Source organism: Notechis scutatus, chromosome 3, assembly GCF_049901735.1.
Source record: "Notechis scutatus isolate UNSWTSFEM ecotype Mainland chromosome 3, rNotScu1.2, whole genome shotgun sequence".
Lineage (NCBI taxonomy): Eukaryota > Metazoa > Chordata > Lepidosauria > Squamata > Elapidae > Notechis > Notechis scutatus.
Genome location: NC_142011.1, coordinates 181,834,990 through 181,854,383, shown reverse-complemented (window position 1 = coordinate 181,854,383; position 19,394 = coordinate 181,834,990). Strand labels below are relative to the sequence as shown.

General features: G+C 35.2%; 1 protein-coding gene across 1 annotated transcript in view; it reads left to right on the top strand.

Annotated features, from left to right (window-relative positions):
- NBN (nibrin) overlaps positions 1–12,939 on the top strand; it is a 33,858-nt gene extending 20,919 nt beyond the window's left edge. Inside the window, exons 9-16 of the mRNA XM_026691067.2 lie at positions 1,484–1,622; positions 2,655–2,909; positions 3,237–3,813; positions 5,357–5,425; positions 7,331–7,483; positions 8,980–9,093; positions 10,334–10,383; positions 11,668–12,939. Coding sequence (XP_026546852.2) covers positions 1,484–1,622; positions 2,655–2,909; positions 3,237–3,813; positions 5,357–5,425; positions 7,331–7,483; positions 8,980–9,093; positions 10,334–10,383; positions 11,668–11,695 — 1,385 coding nt within the window. The 3' untranslated portion in view covers positions 11,696–12,939. The remainder of the gene's footprint in view (positions 1–1,483; positions 1,623–2,654; positions 2,910–3,236; positions 3,814–5,356; positions 5,426–7,330; positions 7,484–8,979; positions 9,094–10,333; positions 10,384–11,667) is intronic.
- Positions 12,940–19,394: the final 6,455 nt, after the last annotated feature.

Below are 19,394 nucleotides of genomic sequence, written 5' to 3'. Positions count from 1 at the left end.
TCTAATTTTTTTCATGAATTTACTCAACAAACTATGCCTAAGCAAACCATGCCTAGTCTAATTTATATAAACAATAATTGTGCATCCAATCTTTTCATACATTTGCATTTTATTTCTAGAATGTAATCAGAAAACCTTTTTGTTCTGTGTTTATGCATTGTGTAATCCTCTCCAATTACTTATGAGAACAGCACACTGAAATTCACTATATATAGCAAAAAGTGAGCTTTAAATTACCAAAACCCATCAGCATTGACTAACCTCAGAGAGAATTTCTGAAATAATTTCTAATTTCCTTCCATATAGATTTCATCTTTTTGTTACATCTTTTTGTTTAGTGTTAGATGAAACTTGAACTTTTTTCAAAGACTCAGGACGCCCAACAACAGTTATAATCTCAATACATTTAAGTCATTTGAGCAAAAAAGAGAAAAAAAAATTTATATATAACTTCCTTGTTATACAGTAAAAGTAATTATTTGCTTTTTTTTAATAAAAAAATTCAGAAGAGGGATAGTGTTAAAAGTTGACGTTACAAAGAATTTTTTAATTAATAGTTTCCTAATAAAAGATGTTGATGTTGATGAATGAAGCCTATTAGCCCAAGATTTAATTCCAGCTCAGATATATTTATATAGCAGCAGCCACTCCTACTATTCATGTTATTGTACCAGTAATTCTCTAAGTTTCATTAGATACCTTGGATATCTAATCAAAGATAATTAATATATTTATGAACAAGTGGTGCTTTGAATACAGACCTTTATGTGGAATGCTAGCAAATAACACTGTCATTGTAAATTTACATCCTGAAATTTATAATTTTCCTTTCTTTTTCCAAAACATGTTTGTCTTTCTCCTAAAAAAAAATTTCACAAAAAAATGCAGAATTAAGTGTGTGCCTTTTGATTGGCAGCACTAAGCAGTGCCCATCTTTTTAAACACCATTTAGTCCAATGCAAATTATCACATTTACTATGAGCCCATTATTTGCCTGTGTTTAAGGTCATAAAACCATGGACTAAATCACACCTGCATTATCTAAATACCTCCTGGTATTACTATTAACGGTTACATTGTACTGGTGCAGATATGAAGCTTGCTATGATTTGCAGTAATAATAGTGGACTTTATTATTGATGTTTTGATTTATGTTGGGAACTGCCATGAGGTTGTGGGTTGCAAATACCATAATTTGTTAGATTTATAATCTGCCTTTCCTTCAGGAACTCAAGGCAGCATTAAGACTAAGATACACTTCATATATAGAATGAAAACATCACTAGGAATAGTAGGAATAACATATTTAATATTTTTTACTTAATAACATGTTAGCCGTAGATATTCTGTATTCTGTAAAGTGTAAGTATTGTAACATAATGCTGTATATAAAAATAAACATAAAACACCAGAATTATATGAATTTAATTTACATAACTCTGATAAAATGGTTGTTCATTTTATCTTCATATCTAAATTGCAGATATAAAAACTGCTACTGTCCCGGAACAAAGTCAATCTCAAAGTGTAGCAGTGGAGAAAACAACAATGCCTTCCAACCAAGAGGACATCAGTGCGTTTGTAGATGATACAGAAATGGATGAAGTGATGGACACATTACTGTATATTATCGTTCCAATTTTTTTAGTTGATTCCAAAACTATAATTTCTTACCTCTTCAGTGATTGGTGAAATTGGGGACATCTTATATAGTGTGTGAATTAGTGTAGAAACTTCTGTGACTGGACTGGACTATAGAATAGAATAGAATAAGATAGATGAATAGAATAGAATAGAATAGAATAGAATAGAATAGAATAGAATAGAATAGAATAGAATAGAATAGAATAGATGGAAGGGGGACCTCCATTTCTGGACCTTAGAGATCTTCTAGTCCAACCCTGTGCTCAGGCAGGAAACCCTATACCATTTTAGACAAATGGTTGCCCAATCTCTTCTTAAAAACTTCCAGTGTTGCAGCATTCACAACTTCTGGAGGCAATTTCAAATGATTGTTTTAACAATTTAGTTGCTTGTTAAGGAGAATCTAGTTGCATGGTTCATTCAACTCAGAATCACTTGGCTGAGTTGGGCAGTTATAGAAAATGAGTAAATAAATCATCAGTCAATTGTGGATGGACATCTAAGTATACAATATATACTATACATGCATAGGAATTAGTTGTTGAAGTTAGTTATTAGCAGCAAACAAGTTTTTTTTTTACAAAATAGCAACTTACACTTAGTATGTCAAGTATGCAATTTTAATTGCAATGGAATATTAATTGGGTTATATTTAAATATATGTATTTTACTCTGTATTTTTATATAGCCATTACACTCTAGGCAATTAAAAGTTTTAATTGTTTTGATATATCCCATCTTCTTTGAAATAGCATGCAAACTTACAATCTTAAATAATAGCCTTTTTCTCATATTAGATAATAGGAAAAGATTAAAATCATTGAGGGTCAGTAAGGAGGCAAATTTTGATAGGGATAAGACTTCAAAATACCACACAGTTTTGTATTGTGTTAACATTTTCTTAGATGTCAAGACAATGTAGAATTCTTCAGTTATTTCCAGGACTCCGTGGAGGAGTGTGCTTATCTCAGTTTTGATTAATATTTTTTCTAATCTGTTTGCCTTTATAGTGTGGAATTATCGCAAGAGAAAACAAAGCCTGCAATCCAGTCACAGGATATAATTACTGTTAGGGAGACTCCAGAAGGAACAGGCAGGTTAAACAGAGAGAGAATCCTGCCCCAGTTAAAGAAGACACATGGAGCTGACTTCACCAATCCAGCATGTTTACCTTCTGAAATTTCAGGTCATAGCAGGAACAGGGAGAAAGATTCTCAGCAACTCAATTTGATTAAAAATTACTTTCAGGCCACTGGTAAAAAAAGGTACATTAATTCTTTTTTTCTGAATTGAGTCTTAAAGGTTAAAAAAAAAGTTCCCTTTCTTAAGCTTTATTTTTATGTTAGCGAACTTAGCTTCTAACGTCTTACAGGGAGCTGTTATTTGATATTTATTCCAATAATGGTTATTACAGGGTGACTGAGCTTGGTAGAATTTAGAATTGGTCTTGCTTATGAAACAGGATTAAATGTAAACACCTTCTTGTTGAAATATCCATAGGCCTTCTAACTTTACCCATCCAACTATCTATTGTTGACTAGAAAGGTATTTCAAAGTAAAGCCAACTCTCAGTCTCTTTCTTCTATTTTAAGAGAAAGGAATGAGGAATTAGAAACACCATTATCAAAACATGCAAAGATGAATAAGAAGTCATCACAGGTTTCCCATCAAACACCATCTGTACCTTTTTTGCTACGGGAAAATAATGTGGATTCTCAAAAAGGACAGTATGCAGCAACACAAGGAGTAAGTGACTCAAACATGGTCTCAAGAAAAACTTTAATATTGGAAAATAACAAGTTAAAGCAAATAGGAATGGAAAGTATCCCTGATGAAACACCTGCATCAAAAAAGAGAAAGAAAATAGAGGACCCTGTGGAAGATGAAGCTTCTTTAGAACTTGTATTTGCAAGCCAAGAGTTGTACCCAGAAGAGAATATAGGAGATCAGGATGAGAAAAACTCTCAGAATGCAAAAAAAATAGAGGACCCTGTGGAAGATGAAGCTTCTTTAGAACTTGTATTTGCTAGCCAAGAGTTGTACCCAGAAGAGAATATAGGAGATCAGGATGAGAAAAACTCTCAGAATGCAAAGAAGAAAGTGAAACTGGATCTTACAGAAACCACTTTAAGAAACAAAGAAACAAAAATAGAAGCTACTAAATTTTTGGTAAGACCTGCTTTTCCTCATGAGATCTGTTCACATATTAGGTCCTTCAAATTGCAGACATTTTAATATATTAATCAGTTAGCATTTAAATAATTTCCTTTCATATATCTATTCTTGCATGTAATACCTTAATTTTGTTCCACAATGTAAATGTAACTAGCAAGTACATATTTACATTCCAGAAAAGCACACAAATGCTCATACACAAAATATCACATTTGGTAATTGCCGAATAAATATAAGCTTCTTAAATTACAGTAGTACAGTCACGTGCAATATTTCAAATATTTTTTTTCTTGCATTCATGAGCTTAAGTGTCAGCTAATTTATGATTTTCTATCTTAAAATGGTTCTGGACTTTTTAACAAAATAATTGACTATTTAAAATAGGAAGGGTTCTTTTTATTTTTCAATAGAATAGTTCAAGATTCTGGAACCTCATGAGATTAGTGATGGTCAAAATATGGGCAGTTTTAGAAGGGTGCATTTAGAATTTAGAATGCATTCATGGACTATACTAATGGCATCAATGGTTGCACTTGAATTGTTTCTACTACTGGGATCAGTGAATTCTGGGCTAGTAAAGGGAGGATGCTGTTGCACTCTTAAGTCTGCTAGTGGGTTTAATGAAAGCAAATGCCTGGTTATTAAAAGAAAAGATTGGGGATATATTTGCCAGGCCTGAATAAGCATGACTGTATTCATGTTAATGATATAGTTGCAACTGCAGCAACTTTAAGTCAAGTTGCTAATGAATGAAAGCTAACTTTTTTATATTCTTTAAAAATCCAAAAGTACCTTGTCTGTAAAATGAAGAAGAGCTCCAGAAATGGAGGAGGGAAAATGATAGTTATACATGAGTTACATGAAAGGAATCCTTTTGGGAGTATAGAGTGATGACTTACACATTAGAGAAGAGCTGGGGAACCCTAGGTTAAGTTATATCCATTGCTGGTTGTACAAAGTCACTGCTTTTAGCCAGTTGTTTTAGCTCAACCTACCCATAGGATTAGGTGTGGACAAAATGGAGGAGGGAGTACTATTCATACCTGCTGTGAGCTTTTGATGGAAAGGTGAGTTATAAACCTGATAACCCTAGGCCTAACACAGATTTTGTACAAACATATACAAATAGTCCTCGACTTACAACAGTTTGTTTAGTGATTGTTTAAAGTTACAACGGCACTGAAAAAAGTGACTTATGGCCATTTTTCACTCTTATGACCATTGCAGCCTCCCTGTCGCCAAGTAACATTTGTTACTTGATGATTGACTCACATTTATGACAGTTGCAGTGTCCCAGGGTCTTGTGATCCTCTTTATGGCCTTCTGATAAGCAAAGTCAGCGGGGAAGCCAGATTCACTTAACAACCATGTGACTAATTTAACAATGGCAGTGGATTCACTTAACAAATGTGGCAAGAAAAGTTGTCAAATGAGGCAAAACTCACTTAATAAATTTCTCACTTAGCAATATAAATTCTGGGCTCAATTGTGGTCGTAAGTCGAGGGTCACCTGTACAAATATATCTTTGTTAAACAGGAAAAAAATGAGAAATCCCTTCCAGCAGAAAGCCAGAAAGAAGAAATCAAAGAGGAACCACCAGAACCTGTAAGAAGTGACTCAGATCTAAGGGATATTTTCATGTTTATTTCAAACTACTTAACAGGGTTATTGTGAAAATAAAATGGCACAGCTGTGTGTATTTGGAGGAAGGTGGGATGTAAATACAAGAAATAATTTAGTAAAAGGTGAATATAGAAGGAACAAATATTTTAAAATTAAAAAATGCTTAAAATGTTAAGCAAATCTTTTTAAATATCTGTTTCTTACCCAAAACAATATTGGCGGTAGCGTTAAGAAAATATGTCATGTGCCTTCTGCCTCTTTTCCTCTTTCTTGCTATTAATTGAGAGCAAACCCCAATCCTTACTAGCATTGATGAAGTTTCCTAGTTTGGGAATGAAATATCTGCAAGAAAACAACCTAACTTAGAGAGCATCAAAAAAAACAAAAAAAAAAACCTTCATTTCAACCCTGAGCTACCAATATTCTCCTTTTTTTTGGTTCTTGCTATTATTTGTCAGGAGGTCAAACAGTAATTATTCCATTTGAGAATTAAGAGTATAAAAGGAGATCCATTTTGTTTTATTTTTCATAGGGACTGTTGGGAGATTTAAAAAGAGAATGTCTGTTAGAAAAAAAGCTTGAGATTATTACCGTATTTATCGGCGTATAACACGCACTTTTTCCCCCTGAAAATAGGGGGCAAATGATGTATGCGTGTTATACGCCGATATAATGTTAAAGCCTTCGGTGAATGCTGCTGGGATCGGGGATCAAGGACACAAATGAAAGAAGGGGAGGGAGGAAGCAACCGAAGCCTGTCCTTCTCTCTGGGTCAGCTCTCTCAGTCGCTCTCTCGCTCCTCCACCAGCACAGGAAGAAACTGCTTCAAAGAGCGGGGGGGCTTTCACTGTCGCCGCAGCTTCCCTGAAGCGCCCGTTCTCCCCACCCCACCCCGTCCGCCCGCCCGCCCGCCCGCAGTGCTCCGTTCTGCCTGCCTGCCTGCCTTCGTTAATGGTTGAATCGGAACAGCTTCGGCTGAGTAAAAGAGGCGAATAGTTATTATTCTCAGCCGAAGCTGCTCCCAAACAACCAGAAACTAAGGCAGGCAGGCAGGCAGGCAGAATGGGACACTGTGGATTGAAGCGCGCGCGGTGGGAGAGTGGGGGTGAAACGGGCGCTTCGGAATAGCTGCGGCGACAGGAAAAGCCCCCCTTCTTTGAAGCAGTTTCTTCCTTGGATGGTGGAGCAGCGAGAGAGCGAAGCCTCCTTCTCTTCTCTTCCCCCTGGTCCTTGCAAAAATTTCTGCTTGAAACCGGTCCCTGGTACAAAAAGGTTGGGGACCACTGATTTACCTTATAAGTGGTAATAATATTAATAAAAAAAAGTTCTGAGCTACCCTTATTTTGCTTTAAAGTTTTTATTTAGAAATTTAATTTTTTTCCTGAAATTTCCCTCTTAAAATGAAGATGCGTGTTATACGCCTGTGCGTGTTATACGCCGATAAATACGGTAGGTCAGAGGTGAAAGGTTGCATGTGGTTTCCCAAATCAGAAAGAGTCCCTAACTTGTACCAACTTTGATGGTTGCTTCTGTTATTGCATCTAAAATAGGTAATATTTTTTATCTTCCCAATTGTCCAAAAGATCAAGAATTGTCAGAGTGTCTGTCACATAATGTTGATTTTTTTAAGGGAACCTCCCCCCCCCCAATATTAGATGAATTAGTTTGTTAGGAAGGTTTCTAACAACTAGCACATGATTCTTGTATGAGTTCACATTGTTTGAATTTTTTAAGATAAAATGGGTTTAATTATAAAATTTGGGGAAATATTGACTTGGGATATAATCCCTAGAGTAGGGGGAGGGAATATTTCTGGTAATCTCATTAATGATAGAGAAGTTGGATTAATGCCTTTACTAATTGTCCTTCCTTTCTCTCCCTAAATAGAACCCAGGTAAATGTGGAGATGATTCAAGTTATCTCCCTAGTAAAGTTTTGCTAATGGAATTTAAATCATTGGTTGTTACTCAACCAAAGAAAATCCTTCCTCCAGCAAATTCAGACTACGGGCATCTGAACAACTTTAAAAAATTTAAAAAGGTTTGTATACTGTAACAAAGGAACCTTGTTCAGAATATTAAATTTCAAGAATGTTTGTTTAATTCTGTTTTATTCCTCTCTTGTTTTTGCATATGTACAATTATTAACTTTTATAAAGTAGTTGCCTCCTTTTGAATTTTCTGAATGTTTGCATATGCAAAAGAGTTTTAAGAGGTTGCTGTGGATACTGCTGATATAGACAGGAGCTTTAGTGAACAAACAACATCAAAAATTGGTGTTTGTTTCTTTTATTTCATAAACATAACAATCCAACATGTCAGTATGAAAAAAAATCTTCCCAAGTTCAGTTAGTTCAATTAAAAGGTATGTTGTGTAACAAGATCATTAGAAAATCAAGGCTGAAATGATTCAAGACGGAGCTATATTGATCCCACAAACATTTGTTTTCTTCATCACAGTCAAGTTCTCTCGCCATAACAATTGTAGAGGCTTCACACAAAAGAAATTTCAGGAGTTTTCTTTTTTAAAAGAAGCATTGTATTGCCTACAGTGCAGAATAATCTTTTGGACTCACCTGATGTATTGCCAGAGACACAGTCTTGGGATGAAGAAAATTTGAAACAATAATAAATCTTCATAGATGGTTTTGTCCAAATTTCTCCAAGGGTACAGCATAAAGTCATCCTGGAAGTCATTAAAAAAAAATCCTGCAGAAATTTTCTGGTCATTGTTGCCTTGACTAAAATCTGTAATTTTACCACCAAAAGAAAATTACAGGTAAAAATGGGATTCTCAGAAGATTATTAGGGTGGAAACCTCTGTTCACTAAGAAAATTGCCAAAGAGCATTTTGGCAGCTATCAGGATGAATGGATAATTCGTTTAAAAAGTGTAACTTTTGATTAATGTTATTATATCTGGCAGAAACCAAGCACTGCCTGCTAAAACAAGAACCTAATATAAGTAGTCCTTGACTTAAAACCATTCATTTAGCATCTGTTCAAAGTTACCACACCACTGAAAATATTGATTTATGATCATTTTTCATGACTGTTGCAGCATCCCCAAGGTCATGTGCAATGTCCCAGAGTCATGTGATTAACTTTTGCAACCTTCTGACAAGCAAAGTCAATGGGGAAGCCAGATTCACTGAACAACCATGATACTAATTTAGCAGCTGCAGTTGGTTCACTTAATGACTGTGGCAAGATTGGTTGTAAAATGGAACAACATTCACTTAACAACAGAAATTTTGGGCTCAATTGTGGTTGTTAAATCAAGGATTACCTGTACCATTTATTACGCTTGGAAGGTTTTTTTCTGATGCAGGAAGTGTTTGTGATATGTGGGAATCCTGGCTTAGAAATTCATACATGAGGGCTGGTGGGGTGATTAATCCTGGCATATGTTGTATTGAATTACTTTGTTTAAGAAATAAATGAAGCAAGGTCCAAATTTGCATTTATTTTCTTCTGCTTTGCAACCATTGGCAATAATTAATATGATATGCTGATATGCTTTTTTATTCCTGGACAGATATCGTATCCTGGGGCAGGGAGGCTCCCAAATATTATTGGAGGATCAGATCTGATTGCTCATCATGCTAGAAGAAACCCTGACATGGAAGATTGGTTGAGACAAGAAATGGAGGTAGGAAACACAAACTTTTTTTTTAATCTAATATAAACACCACTGACATTGTTAGTGCTTAAAATGTTTTGCAAAAAAGGTTGTTTAGCTTTATAAATGGATATGACTTTGTAGCATGTCTGTGTAGAATATTGATTTCTTACCTTGAGTTTTTCACCTTGTTCTGTATTATAGAGAGCTTACAAACCCTAGGCTCTGTGACTCAGTGAGACTTAAAACAAAGCTCTAATAAAGGATCACTTTTTTAAAGTTATTGATAATTTTGTTGAACAGAAATGTTAGGAATATGTATTGTGGTTCAATGAAGGCTTAGACCAGTGGTGGCTAACCTTTTTGGACTCCTGTGCCAAAAATTGTGCGCGTGCTGGAGCATACATGCTCACATGCCAGCACCCCAGAAGGCAATGCACATCCACCTGCGCATGCGCACGCCAATACCAACACCGCCGCTGCTTGCGCTTTATCTGCACTGTACCTGGCTGATTTTCAGCTGGTTTGAGGTCCTTTTCAGCCCCCAGAGGCTTGAAGAAAAGCCTCTGCAGGCTTTGCAGGGCAAAAATAGGCCTGTTTGCTCGTCACTTCCAGTATTACAGGAAGTGATGAAACGGGCCTATTATTTGGTCTGCAAAGCCTGCAGAGGCTTTTTTCAAGCCTCCGGGAGGCTGAAAAAGGCCTCAAACCAGCTGAAAGTCAGCTGTGAGGCGCGTGCATGCTCAGTGAGGTAAATTTGCCTGCGGCTTGCGTGGAGGCACAAATGGCTCTGCATGCTACCTGTGGCATACATGCCATAGGTTCGCCATCACAGGCTTGGATACAATAAAACTCTATGTTATGTATGTACGTATGTATTTTGTAAGCCAAGAAGAACAGTAAGTGAATGCCTATAGAGAATTTGGTTTTTATTAAACCCTTATTTTTTCTAGATACAGCAGAACATTGAGTGCAATTATTAGAGTCTTTCATGTACACAACATGCAAGGATGGCATGTTGGCATAGTAGAAGGGGTATTGTGAAAAATCAGAGGGAGGTTATATGATGCTTCTGTACACCCACTCCGTTCCTCAACCTCAGGAAAGGCTTGATATTGCCCATGTTTGCAGTAGGAAGGAAAGATTGTGAACAGAAATAGCCTTGTGGTTGTACAGCATAGGATATTATTTATGAATGTCTCTATTTAAAATTGATATTAAAAATCCTTGCTACTCGTTCTTAAAGAAACATTCATTTGTTTTTTTCTAGGAGCAGAATTGTCAAACAAGAGAAGAATCACTTGCAGATGATCTGTTCCGGTAAGGAACTTATTTTTAACAGTGGAGTCATTGGCACTTTTCTTTTGAGCAATTTAGTGAAATGGCACCTGATTCCTGTATTCTGTCATGACAAATAAATAATGATCAGCATTATGTAAGTTTGCCTATGAAAATAAATACATGAAATGTGTAGCTGTTTCTTCAAACCAATGGTCATGTATGCTTTTAGAAGGAAACTCTTGATTTTTTTCCTTACTGATTGTCCCTTAATTTTTGGTACCCATTTTGTTCTGCGTTAAGTGACTTGGGGATTTAAGCCTGAATAACTATTCAAATATCAGAAAAGGAGATGCGTGTGATAAAGATAATGTCTTATATGTCAGTTGACTGGCCAGCTAGGTGGGATTCCACACCATTCCAGAGTATTAAAGCCGTCATAATAAATCATTTTTTGTTCTGTTTGGAATTTTACATGTTCCTGGAGAATGTATGGAGACCTGTACTTTGGAAAATTAATGTTAAATTATGTTATTATGCTGAAATTATGAGGGATATAATATATGAAAATTGGAATCTCGCATGTTAGATTCAATGGAAAGGAAGACTGTGGTCTTAATGTACCTGTAGGAGAAGGAATGACAGAACCTGGAGGTGGGGTAAAAAGAGGGATCAACTTGGAGTCCATACATAGCCACAAGTGAACTAAGTCCAACCCTCCTTCAGTGCTGTTGACCTTTATCTAACTCTAAGCAGTTAGAGCAGATTAGTCTCGACAATTAGTTGAGAAGACTCCTGTGCAGAGGCTATAACAATACATCAGTTTAATTGAACTTTCATATGCAGACCTGGTATTTTTGTTCTTTTGCGCCTGAGAGCACCCAATGTGATCAGCCTGCATGGTTTCATCATGTTGGTCAAATAAATATTTGAGGAGAAATATTGATAAACTTCCAATGCTTGTTTACTGCCATTGTATTCAAGCTTCTTTTTAATGATCTCAGATTCCTCTAGGCTTCCTTTTGTGACTTGGCGATAACTTTGTAAGATTAGTTAGGCCATACATTTATGGTAGGACTGAAGTCACCCAGAATCCTTCATGGCTTATATAGGAATTTTAATAAGTAACTTGTTCTAATGTAGTCAGATTTCCTAATTGTTACATTACTTTATCTCATTTAATATTTTTGTGGGGTTTCTGGTTACTTTATTGCTTCATAATTGTCTAATCTGTTAGTCAATTTAAAGTTCCATTTATTAAACACAAAATAAGTTTTAAAGGTTTCTTAAGTAATCTGTATTTACATACTTTTTCTTAATTTACAGGTATGAGCCACGAATAAAAAGAAGATAATTGTACCTCTAATTGCTTGCTAGTAATAAACTGCAGTATCAAAGAGTTACTTTATAATCAATCACATCTGCTGAAAATGTGACTATCAGAAACAGAACTTGAGACTAGTCCCAATTAGTGATGGATCCAAAACTAGCCAATTTTCTCGTAGCCTTTGAAATATTAACGTAAAGGAAAATATTCAACATCTACTCTGAGCTGGAGAGGAATTTTAAGCTTCCTGCATTTGCATAATTTTCAAGCCTCTTCCAACCTTGTTACTATTTACTGAAATTCTCCCACCTACGTTTGTGCTGCAGGTCGGGTACAAGGAATTGTGGGAAATGTGGTTTTCCCAGCCTAGAAAACCCATTGAGTAGCACTGAGAACCTTGCTTTCCATATTTCCATTAAATACACAGTTGTAGCATGTGATGAAAACTAGTGGATGAGGGAGTGTCCAGACAGTTGTTCTTGGCGTAGCTAGAAGATTTAGTGAGAAGGGCACAGAAAGAGGCAGGTGATTCTGAAAGTTGCCATGTTGTAGGATCATGGGAGCAAGGTATTGTGCTGATATTAGAGATTTTGTCTAAACAATCTTGGAACCAATCTTGAAAACACCGAGCTTTTAATAGCATTCCAACATAGAAAAGTTGTGGTTTTGGAGTTTTTGCTGACCAGGAGTTTGTCCATTGTCAGATACCGAACTTAATACGTTTTATGTCTTTAGAATTCCATTTCAAGCCATGTTTTAAGAATTTTCTATGAAAGCCTTGGTTTTTATAAAAAGAAATGGAGATACCACATTTTTAAAAGGTAACTTTGAAGTTTGTGTTTAATTTATGCATTGCAGCAGTTTCTATTTATAAAAGATGGCCCTTTTAATAAGTCACACTTATGAAACATAAGTGTAAATCAGATGTTACAGATTAGTCCCTGTAATGTTTAACTCTCTTAACCAGTTCTAAGAAAAAGATCCTGATCAGGGAATTAGAAGTAGGATGTGCTTCAAATTCCTTTCACAATGGATTTTCAGGGAGTTTCTGCCTCCTCAAATATGCTATAAAAAGGTCTTTTTTTAGTATCATATTTTAAATTTAGGAATTTTCACTGTCAATTTGAATCACTCCAGTATAGATTTGCACTACATATTATGCTGGATAAATGAATATTTTGTTGGTTTAGCTGAGTTATTTTCAATTGGAGAATCATACTACGAAGCAGCCATTTGTATAAGCTAACCAATAAATGTTTTCTGTGAGGAAATGTGCCTTTTTCCTAAAGTGTCCTGTTTATATTGTTTTGTAATCTGAAGAAGGAAAAGAAATAATTTTCAGATGTTGATGACTTCGCCTTAACATATACCATCTTCTAAATAGTAAAAATGAATAAATGCTAAAGCAAAGATTGAGAAAGCCTACATTGCTTTTAGTGCAATAATTGTTTGATTTGCAGAAAATTTAGCAACATGGTAAGGGTAGAACCAAACATTGAATGATTATATGTTATTTTAAAACAGCACCATCCTGAAGAAGTATACTGAGCTAGCAGTGCAAAATATTAATCAATTTCCCATGAGGATATGAAAACCTTTCCTAAGCTGGCAGTAATAATTCAGTTGATTTTCAAAGCATTTCTCTTTCATCATTCTCATTTATCCATTACATTTATCCAATCTGTGCCGTGACTCAACATTATTTAACATGTGTTGAGAATATAATTGTCTAAAACCTAGGTATAGAAACCATGGACTTTTGAAACTGCTGGATATGTATTGTTTTATTTCTAGAGAATCACATTTTTGCCTATTCCACTCCCCCCCAAAGTTCCTCTTTATTCCTTTAAAATAACTGAGAAAGCGAGTGCTATTTTATCCTGATACCCTGTGCTTGAGTCTGATAATAAACATCAAGTAAAAGAAACCCCATTGCAAAAAAGTAAGGGCTGAAGCAGCTGTAAGGCAAATAGACAGTTTGGAAACTACTCAAAGAGAAGGCAAGTCCCAAATTGCTGTTTTCTTAAGGAAGTGATGGAGTTGACCCTATTTGGTCTTCTGCTAGCTGCAACTTGTGGAGATGAAGATGGATTGACTCTTCTGAGAGAGGCTAAGTCTGTTGAGTCAGCTTTCGAGCAGAATTAATAGTCCTCTTGCTATAAAAGATTGATGCAATAGTTTGCTCAATATCAAGTATTATTTTCTAATAGTTTTCCTTTCAAACACGATCTTTTTTTTTACAGCTATTTTTATTTTTAATTTATCCTGACCATAACTTAGCCTGAGTAAATGCTGGTGAAATTTTAATGATAATTTTTTTAGGGGAGGAGAGGAAAGGAACACTGAGAATATTACAACTTTATGTACTATATACAAATAACTTCCGGGTTTGGGCATATAGACAACAGAAGTTGAACTGTGTGATTATTAATGTAATTCTCAGATCAAAGTTATAAGCAAACAAGAAAATGGAAAAGTATTATTTTCTAGTGAAAAGCAAAGTTTTTAAAATCTAGTTTTCTGTTGATTTCTTTTTATTGGAATTATTCATAAGACACATGGAGGTATGAGTTATGGCAGGGGTCCCCAAACTTGGCAACTTTAAGACTTTAAGCGATGCTGGCTGGAGAATTCTGGGAGTTGAAGTCCACAAGTCTTAAAGTTGCCAAGTTTGGAGGCCTCTGATTTATGGTTTCTTGGCTGCTTTCACACAGCACAGTATGCTACAAACAAATAAAATTGTCTTAATGTGTTGTGAGATTGTTATACTCTCCTTTTAGCAAAAATTAACTAGTGAGACAAATCCATACAATTGCTAGCCTGTGTATCCTTTCAAAATATTTCTGTCTCCAGGAATCAACATATAGACTTTTTTTATTTAAACTTTTGAGGAGAAGGAAAGCTCAGCTTCCATTGTGGACAGATCATTTAGGTTCTTGACAGTTCTGACCCTAACAGGAAGAAGAGCTTGTTTTCACATAACTCCAGTGAACCAGAACATCTAAAATTATTACTTGCTTTTTACTTTCTAAAACTATTAGAAACCTTAAATATCATTCTCATTCCAAAATATAGGCAGGCAAAAATATAAGTTAGATTTAATGACATTTCTTGTCTTTCCAGATACTTTTGGTACAGTATCAAAATTTAAAACTTCAGCATCAGAGGAATTGTATCCACCAATAAAAGAATGGAGTTATTTTCAAGCAAATTGGACACTAGTGTTCAAATGCATCATGCTCTAAATTAGATTATTTTAAGAAATTATGTTGAAAGAAATATATGGGTAACATAATTGCTGCTATAGGAAAGTAGCTAATCTTTCTACTGTTCTTAGGTCTGTGCAGTTTAATGATGTCATTTTTTCCTTCAGGTATACTTGAGTCTCTAGATACACAGTTTTATTATTGTAATTTAAATTAATGTATCAGACTTGCCTCTAAGGAGTTAACAGCAATTAGAATAAAGAACATTACTTTGAAATTCCATATCTTTCCAAAAATACTCTATGCAATTAATGGCTTTTTTAAAAAAATCAATTTAATGTTCATTTATGTCAAATCACTGCATAAATTCTTGGCCCAAGTTTCAGTAAGTGGAAAACAAGTCTAGTTTCAATATTTCTTCAAATTCTTTAAATTCGTATTGAATATTCAATAATAGCATAGTGAATTTCAGTTATGGTTTAAAAACGGTTTAAGTCATACTCAGATTCAAGACTGAAAACTTCCATTGTAGAAGGTTAATGAAAGTCATGTGAGTTGGCTGTTTAAGTTTCTTAAAGTATTGCAAAACAATTGACCGCAATAATTAGATGTTCTCTCTCCCCTTCCTCCATATAAAGTTCATCTCTTTGTAACTTCATAAAGTCCTACTCTACCTAAACATAAATGCACATTGGGTATGCCAACCACAATGTAATAGCAACATTACACGCAAATGAGGGTTCACACATCATGGTAAGCTTAGTTGTAAGGGGTTGCTTTAAATGTAGACATGATTACATATTCAGGCTTTGCCTGTCAGAATATGTTTGCACTTTGATTAGCCCAGAAGAGGGTTCAAATCAGAGATGGTATTCAGCAGGATCTGACCAGTTCTGGGGAACCGGTAGCGGAAATTTTGAGTAGTTCGGAGAACTGGCAGATCCCACCTCTGACTGGAGATTTTACAGTCTCCTTCCCCTGCCATGCCCACCAAACCACACCCACAGAACCGGTAGTAAAAAAACTTGAATCCCACCACTGGTTTAAATGTGAGAGACTGCCAACAATCCAAAACCACAACTTTGTTTTCTGGTTTCTACTAAGCAGGCAAAATATATTTATATATTCACGTTTGATTTGGCTTGACTAACTAAGAAACTCATTTGTGGCTTTTCAGCTGCAAATGTTATTAGGTAAGACGTGATATGCATTTTTCCTTCAATTATATACAACTTTACATGGCATTCATACAATATTATGGGGCATTTTACAGATTCTTGCAAATTTAATCTGCTAGTAGTTTATCCTCCTTCTCCTTTACCTGGATTGCAGGCTTTCCCATCTTGTGCCTTTACTGTGTGTTTGTTGTTCCATTGGGAGCAGGGAGCGTTGATTTCAAAAATTTGGTTGGCACTGCTTCTACTTCATTCTTCTTTGCATAAATTTCTATTTGTACACAATAAGGGATTTGGGCCAGTGGTTTGGCCTTAAAAAGTTTTAATGCTGCAGAGATTAATTGTTTTCCACTTGTGTAAAAGAAGTGTTTAATAGCACCTCTAGACTTAAATGCTAAATTCACTATGTGGTTCTCATGCAGGTTCCAAGTGTCTTTAGAGTGGAAAAATACCCTAAGATATTCAAATGCAGAATTTGTTCCGTTCTCCAAAATAGTTGGATGGCTTTTCCAACAAAGACCAGAATTTTAGACTTTTCAAAATTCAGAAGCAGGCAACTTTGTCTGCAATACCAAAATATTGCTGTCATTGCTCTTTTTAGCACTATGAGTTTATGATCAGTAAAAAAAGTAGTATAGTGGTTTTGTACTCTGATGGTTTAGATGCATGGAAATCTGGATTATGAAGAAAGTCCACCACTGAACTGAGATGCAAATCTTGCACACACCTTTCTGAACACTTATTGTGTCAGAGGACACTTAGATATTGCACCTTGTTGTTAAGGTGATGATGGAAAACAATTTCTGTATCAGAAAGGGGAGGTGCCTGTCAAAAGTTATGGCTTCTAATTTTTCCACAAAGGGCATTCCTGGAAATTGAGTCAAAAGCATCTCTGGAGATTCTCAGTCATCCAGGTCATGGTTGTCCCAAAGAAGACCTGAAGAAGCTTCTTGGATGAGAAGCACAACATCTTCAAGGAGAGTCAAAGGCATGTTAAAATCCAGAAAGGCCGTGAAGAGGGAGGAGTGTATTTTTGTGCAAGATAGTGGAGCACCAAAATGCAATCCAGGTTAGGAGGGTTTGGAGGATGATAAGGCACTGCCTGAAAATCCAGTTCTTTTCAGTTGGATTGACCCCTCTAATTTTAACAGACAATTTTTCTTCTTCCTGAAAAAAGCTGAAGAGCAGACTTTGGCGTTATAAGGCTTTCTATACGATTCCTAATTTCTTTAGGATATGACCAAGGCAAACAACTGCTGAGAATAAGGAATGTGAAGTTTCAGACTAAGTTAATAGGATGTTCCAACATTGCAGAAGTTGGGTTGGATTAATAAGGGCATTTGGGAACCAGTAAGCTATTTCCAAAATCTAACTTCCTGAGCTGTGAATAGCATTTTTCAAAGTTATCAACAAAAACGTCTTACCAAGGCAGATATTCCCAAACTCCATTAACTGAGCAAACCTACCCGTTGACCATGCGACAAGGGATCAAAATAATTTCACATGCATTGTTATAAATTCTACAGGGAAATCAGATCTGCTTATATTCTGCTTCTGGTACATAAATTTCCAGGAAGGCCAGACAATTTCTAAACCCTTTATCACTTGTTCAGTAGATATGCTAGCTGTTTTAGGTGTGTGTATGTGTGTGTGTGTATACACATACACTTCATGGATTGTAGTATCTTAGATTTACACATGCACATGCAATCAATACACCATTGTAGTAACGTACAGTATGTTACGTATTTATCTGTTTTATCTTTGTTATCCTAGTATTTTATCAAATTTGGCTAGTCATTTACCAAATAAACAGCATTGCTTTCTTTGATTTGCTAGTATATATGATTGTGAGAGGAGGGTTTATATATCTTTCAGATTCATGTAACTGGCTCTCTCAATAATGTGACCATGGGCAGTGTACAACAAAACAAAACAATTATATCAATAATTAAATAATCATTAAAAAAATTAAACCAATAAAAAATAATTGCATGTAAATACCATATAAAAAAGATCATTGGAGAATGCTCCAAAGTCTCACATACAATACAGCCATTTCGCAGCTTCCGTTTCCATGGGATCCCTAAGCCTATCATAAATATAACACCTAATATTGCAGTATATGATTTTGATACTTTGGCTCTAAGTTTCCAGTTAACAATATGACTTCCAATAGTACCAAACCCCATGGGGGAAAAAGCCACAAATACTGTGATTCTTTTTCTGATTTTACTGGAAGAAAATCATAGATTTTCTGCATTAATCTTAATGTTATTATAAGAGTATTAAGAAATAAACTTAGATCCCTTGCATGGCTAGTTTTTAATTCTTCCATATCCTTGAATTCTATTCTGGCTTTTCCAGTATACCAAGTTGGCATAGTCTGTAAATACAAAAAATAATTTGAACTCCCCCACCCCTTTATCTAGGGATAATACTAGATTAATTGATAACCTCAAGGTAAGTGAATTGGAAATTAATTCCAATGCTTTCCATTAAATATCAGATTTGCTTCTGTTGATCCCAAGTTTTTTTGTAGTAAGTTGAGGACAGTACACTAAAAGGCATGAAATAGATGTCTTAAGTACCTGCAAGGATTAAGACACACACACAAATAAATAAATAAATATAGGACCAAAAAATCTTATCCCCCCATCTTGGGCATGGGGAGGATTTGCATAAAAAGGATATTTCCCTTATATGTCAAATTGCATGAAAACATTGGAAAAAGAGTTTTGGCATGCAAGCGTTTCTATGAGTTAAGTGCTATTCTGGTTTATGATCATTTCATAATAATCCAGTAACAACCATTAATTTAGGGAGGGCCTTCATAATGAAAATACCAAAAATGGTTTGTAAATGGTATTCCAACGAAGCAACCCAACCACATTCAAATTCATTTGTTGCTTCCAACCAAATTGATTTTCTATTATATTGAAAGGTTCTCCACTAAAATATTTAGGAAAGATAATAATTAGAAAACTACAAGAATGTAGTGATTTAGAGTCAAATTTGGACAGGTAGTATTCTTTAAGTCTTTGTAGGAATTGGGTTGCTAAAAGATTAGTTTGTTACCCTGATTTGCTATGTAAATGATACAGACTTAAAAAGTCAACAACTGATTTGAAGGGACCCTCTTTAAAAATATTAATAGTTTAACAAATCTAGACACAGTGTCTTTATTGGGTGTTTTACAATGAATTTAAGTTGTCCGTCTCCAACACTGAGGCTATTAATCTGAGTTTACAACAGTTCTGATTCAAATTGACAGAGACAAAGTGTAAAAGACAGAGGATGAGTTTTTAAAAAGTTTATGTAAGAGAGAGAAAAGACAAATATTTT